The sequence below is a fragment of the Ochotona curzoniae genome, unplaced genomic scaffold (genome assembly GCF_017591425.1).
Source record: "Ochotona curzoniae isolate NIBS_2020 unplaced genomic scaffold, NIBS_Ocur_1.0 contig_1014, whole genome shotgun sequence".
Taxonomy (NCBI): domain Eukaryota; kingdom Metazoa; phylum Chordata; class Mammalia; order Lagomorpha; family Ochotonidae; genus Ochotona; species Ochotona curzoniae.
Window position 1 is genome coordinate 88,122 of NW_024464920.1, and position 6,000 is coordinate 94,121.

General features: G+C 41.8%; 1 protein-coding gene across 1 annotated transcript in view; it reads left to right on the forward strand.

The window, feature by feature from the left end:
- LOC121154637 (olfactory receptor 10H1-like) overlaps positions 1-3,658 on the forward strand; it is a 47,713-nt gene extending 44,055 nt beyond the window's left edge. Inside the window, exon 3 of the mRNA XM_040977667.1 lies at positions 2,697-3,658. Within this exon, the coding sequence (XP_040833601.1) occupies positions 2,697-3,658 (962 nt within the window). The remainder of the gene's footprint in view (positions 1-2,696) is intronic.
- Positions 3,659-6,000: the final 2,342 nt, after the last annotated feature.

Sequence of the window (6,000 nt, forward strand, 5' to 3'; positions counted from 1 at the left end):
CCAGGACAGGAGATAGGCTAAGGCAATCTGGACCAAAGACTCACTGTTATGTGCTAGATCTGCCACTGGAAGGAGGTCTGAAAGAGAAACTTAGGGAACTCCTTTGTCAGGATGCAGTCCATGCAGATGAGTGCAAGAACCAGGGCTGGGAGCAGGCCAGCCCAGGCCAGGTTGTAATACCCACCAGCATACTTGTGGGGCAGGTCTGAGGGCAGACCACACTGGGCCAGTTCAAAATACCCATTGGCAGATAGAGAACCAGGATAGGGTGTAGGATAAGTCGAGTCAGGCTGCAATACCAACCAGTTCACAATAGAGCTGGGACTTGGGGTCTGGCTGGGTTGGTCTTGGCAGTAGCACCAACCAGCATGAGCTGGACCTGGGGACATGGGCTGGGTCAGGCTACAGTATCTGTCTGCAAAAAGGACCATGCTAGACTGGGCCACAGCACACACTAGCATCCCTGAGACCCAGGTGGTGGGTGGTAGAAGCTAGGTAGGGAGCTCTGCAGCACTCTCCTACTGGGCCACTGCTCTCACTGGTGAATGTGAGAACTGGAACTGGCAGGGCAGGGCTACAACACATATTGGCCTGCATGTGAACTAGGTGAAGGGAAGAGCCAGAATGGGCTAACCAATTATATCCACTGTGCTGGTTGGGCTTTGTCACGGCATCATCTGGCAAATGCTAGGAATGGAGGGCAAGTCCTGTCAGGCAAGACTGCAGAACCACCTGGAGAGAGCAAGATCATGGCTGGGAGTGGGTCCAGTGGGGAAACAGTGAAAACCTCTCTGATGTGCTGCAACTCTCACTGATGAGTATGAGAATCAGGGCTGGGGATAGGCCTAGCTAGAAAAGCAGTGGCATCCACTAATGTAAATGATGGCTAAATAATAGGGTTGGTTGGGTTGAGCTAGGTTTCAATGCCCATTGATGTGTATAAGAGATAAATGGGTCAGTCTGCTGCACATACAGGCAAGCATAGGAACCATGGCTTGGAGCGGTTCTGATGGGGGCTCTGGAGTCACTCTAACTAGGCTGCAGTTCCTGATGGTGAATGTGAGGGTTGAGTGTGTGGTGAACAAGTTGGATTGGACTGCAGTATCCATTGGTTAACGCATGAAGTGGGACTGGAGACAGAACTGGCCCAGCATTTCCAACTACCAGCATCTGTGTAGGCTGACATGGGTGATGGACTAAGCTGGACCCCATATGACAAGCACACACAAGAGTCAGGTCTGGGATTGCCTCAGATAAGGTTACGACTGAACTGCTGGACTCAGAACTCCAACCATGGGGAGAATGGTAGGATCTGTCGTCGGACTGTGGAGTGCATTTTCAGAACTGGATCTCCTCAGTGGCTAAGATGGAGCAGTGGATAGCATACCAAGATGCACATAGATGCTATGCAATCATTGGGACCTGCAGAGGACATCTGGTATCATAGCAGAGGAAGGAGTGCAGAACAAATTGCTCAAACACCCCAGCCAAATGTTGACAGCAAATAGGACAAATGGAGACTCTGGGGTAAACTATGTCATCAGATGTACCTTGGAAGGATTTCCTCATTCTTGAATCAGCAAGACTGATGGCATTTCATAACTATCAGAACCACCCAAGTGGAGCCCTCAGAGCAGACCCCACATTAGAGACCCTAGGATGGCATCAGGTGGCTGTTCCCCAACCTCAGGACTGGAGTAGTGGGGAGGCGGGTAACAATTTCACCCCTAGAATTGCCCCTTACTTCAAACACAGGAGGAAGAAAGGGAAAACTGGAAAACAATTGTCTCACCAACATTGCCCTAGTCCTTGACCATTCTCATTCTGGTCAACTATAAAAACATCAAAAATCAAAAAATTTTAAATGTTGTATAAATACTTAATGGAATATTATTCAGCCATAAAAAGGAATGAAATTCCATTTTTCCTAACAACATACATGCAACTGGAAACTATCATTCTTAGAATGATAGATCACCTCAGAGATGTATAATATATAGATTTTATGATTTATGATGTAGGAGGACATTGTGAGCCTGGAAGGTCAGCGAGCACAGGTTTGCAGTTCATTGGACAGTATTTGCATGACAACAACCAAATGGCTACCTTTGGTATAAACAGCATGTAAATGAGAACACCTGGGGTAATATACAAAACAAAAGGAATTCCAATCAAGAGAGGGAAACAGTAAGGACTCTCAGTGTATAAAGTCTGATGCCCCTAATAAACTTCGGCTTTGACCATCAGTCAGGGTCCACGCGTGTTATTATTGGCTCCGTGCACCAAGTCCATCGCTGTGGGACAGCGACATATAATAACCAATATACCAAGTTTCAAAAAGTACAATTTATATAAACAAAATCAACATTTTGAGATATGATTATTACTTATTACCCTTGTCTACATTCTTAAGAAATATTTTTCTACTTACTACTTATTGAATTATTATTTTGAGAAGTTAAGCTTGCTATTATGAAGTAAATTTAAAATATGCTATTACAAAAATTTTTTAAATAAGATGGAGGGTAGAAATATCAATATGTCAATAAAATGCTATACATGAAATACATGAAATTAGTTCACTTTTATAAACTTTAAAAGTATAAAATAAATTTTTGGTTTTTTATAAAAAAAAAAAAAGACCGTAATAAAGAACTGCATCTACTAACCATTGGGTCTTCCTTCTCTCTCTCTAGGTGTGACTGCCATTATGGTGCCAAACTACACATCAGTGTCTGAATTCATCCTCGTGGGCTTCTCTTCTTTCCCCCGTTTTCAGCTCATTTTCTTCATGCTGTTCCTGCTGATGTATCTGTTCACCCTGCTGGGGAACCTGCTCATCATGGCCACCATCTGGAGTGAACACAGCCTACATACACCCATGTACTTCTTCCTTTGTGCCCTTTCCATATCTGAGATTCTGTACACCTTTGCCATCATCCCACGCATGCTGGGAGATCTGCTCTTCCCCCACAGCTCCTCCATCACTTTTATGGCTTGTGCTAGCCAGATGTTCTTCTCCTTCATGTTTGGTTTCACTCACTCTTTCCTGCTCACTGTCATGGGCTATGACCGCTATGTTGCCATTTGTCAGCCCCTGCGCTACAATGTGCTCATGAGACCCCATGGCTGTGCCTGCCTGGTAGCCTGGTCTTGGGCTGGCGGCTCAGTCATTGGTATGGTGGTGACAATGTCTGTATTCCATCTGACTTTCTGTGGATCCAATGTGATCCACCACTTCTTCTGTCATGTACCACCTTTACTGAAGTTGGCTTGTGGACATGAGGCGCTGGTAGTTGCCAAGAGTATGGGCCTGATGTGCATCACAGCTCTATTGGGCTGCTTCTTCCTCATCCTTCTATCCTATGTCTTCATTGTAACCACTATCTTGAAAATACCATCGATTGCAGGTCAGTACAAAGCCTTCTCCACCTGTGCGTCCCACCTTACTGTGGTGGTTGTGCATTATGGCTTTGCCTCTGTCATCTACCTCAAGCCCAATGGCTCACAGTCTCTGGAAGGAGACTCTCTGATGGGCATAACCTACACAGTCCTCACTCCCTTCCTCAGCCCTATCATCTTCAGCCTTAGGAACAAGGAGCTGAAGATTGCCATGAAGAAAAGCTTCTTCAACAAACTCTTTCCCCAGAACTCCTAAACTTGCTCATTTTCTGGAAGGAAATGTGGTGAATGGGGAACTTTCTTTTTCTTCCTCTTGCTCCTTCATCCTTTATTCTTATCTCTTTCAGTCTCCATTTATCTGGTTTTTAAAAATTAATGTATTTTTAACACAGTCCCATTGGCTCAGGGATTTCCTCTCCTCCCTTTATAATTCCCCCACACACACTGATTTTCCTAGTACAGTCCTTCAAAAACAGTCATAAGTCCATTAGTTTGCTATTTACGAGAATCCTGATATTGTTGACATAGACAATGGAATAAGAGCCCAGCATCCTATTGTATCAGTGTTCACAAAATAAATTTTGTTGATTATTATTTATCATTATGAAGACTGAAAACTTTGAATTGTTTCTTAAATATTTACAGATTTGGAAATTAAGTTTTCATACAATTCATATTTAGCTTCTCCTAGTGATTTTGGAGTATTTGATATTTTGACATTTTCTACATAAGTTATGCAAAAAATTACCTAAAAAACTTCCTGTCACTCATGAAGTCAGTTTAGTCATCTATTTTTTTCACTTTTGCAGGATTTTTTTTTTATTAATTACATTGCACTATGTGACACAGTTTTATAGACACTGGGATTCCTCCCACCCCTCCCATAACCCTCCCCGCAAGGTGGATTCATCCACCTTGCTGCATTGCCACAGTTCAAGTCAGTTGAGATACTTTCATTGCAAGCATATACCAAGCATAGAGTCCAGTAACTTAGTGTCCAGATAAGTTCAACGGCTTCTTGGGGAGACCATCTCTGGTCTGAAGGCAGAGCCAGCAGAGTATCATCCTGATCAATTAAAAGCCCCAACATAACATCAGCAACAAATTATACCATTATGGAATTAGTGGACATAGTATTGAGTAACTAATATGTTATAAAAAAAAATTCAAGTTCTTAACCACATCCTGTGACTTCTTCATTGACATTTTGATTTTAGTTTATATACAATCGGTTCTATACACCTTAAAATTGCTGTAGATTACTATTCAGCTGTCTTGTGTCTATTTTCGTTGTAGTATTTAGCTTTTTATAGCACTGAAGCGTAATTTTGCTGGGCCTGGCTTTTTTTTCTTCTTCTTTTTTTGTTTTTTTTTTTGGGGGGGGGGGAATTTAGACTGGCTTATAACTCTAACAAGATATATGTTGACAGTTTAGGTGCAGAACAGTTTAAAGGAGGGGTGTGCAGAGAAATCTTCAATGCCCTAGTGAGGAATAATTAATCTTTGTGTCCCACTTAGTAAGATAAAAGTGAGTCCACGCTGGCCACTTCCCATCTGATTCTAGTCTTTCCTGTTGTTCTCTATCTATTCTAGATTTTTGGTTTGTTTGTTTGATTGATTGTTTATTTGTTTTGAGGGGTTTCCAGAGCGACCCGGATGGTCATTGCCAGAGAGGGTGTGGACCCAAAGTTGGAACCAAGCGAGGACCAGAGAGAGCTCCCGTCCTTATTCCCGAAGGAAGTTTACTGTTCTGTTTCTGCAGACTGTGAGCCCTGAGCCATCCGCAGAAGCAGAATAGTCATGTATTTTTAACTCACAAGAATTTCTCACTTCACAATGATGTTGTGTAGATTTATTAGTTACATTATGAAACTGAGCTGTAATGATACTATCGGTTATTTAAAGGAATCACTCCTAAACTGAAAAATCCAGAATTAATCTTATTTTTTAAATTTTAACTTCTCAATCAAAACATTTCTTAGAAGGCTATGAGGAGAAGCCAGTCTGTTTCAGAAATGAATGAAGACCATTGTTTCAGTTAAGATAGAAATTCTAGCTAATATGAATGAAAAGAGACCAAGATGAGAAATATAGTTATTATTGGATTAAAGCCAGTATAAGAGAAGTAACAACATGTTTGGCCAAACTGGCTACAGTTTTTTAAATAGATCATTACTGTGGAGCAACATTCAATAATATTGAATGCCACATATCCAAAACTCTTGAGAGCAGAGGTGTTTTAGATTTTAGATTCTTTTTGAGTTTTGGGATATCCACATGTCCATAATAAGATATCCTATCAATGGGACCCAGCTCTAATTTATGTCTCACATACACCTTACGCATATTGGCTGCAGACAATTTTCTACAGTATTTTAGTCTGCTTGTGTTTTGACTGCAAATTATAACATGAGGTTGGGTAAATAATATTTCACTTGTAGAATCATGTCAATGCTCAGATGTTTACAGGTCAAAACTTTCTGAAATTCATAGCTCCCGAATATCTTGTTGTTTGTGTTTCTTGCTAATGATCTCCTTTGTGGACATTCCTCAGCATCCCCAGGGCAGCTCCAGAACCCAGAGAGGTGATTACAGGCA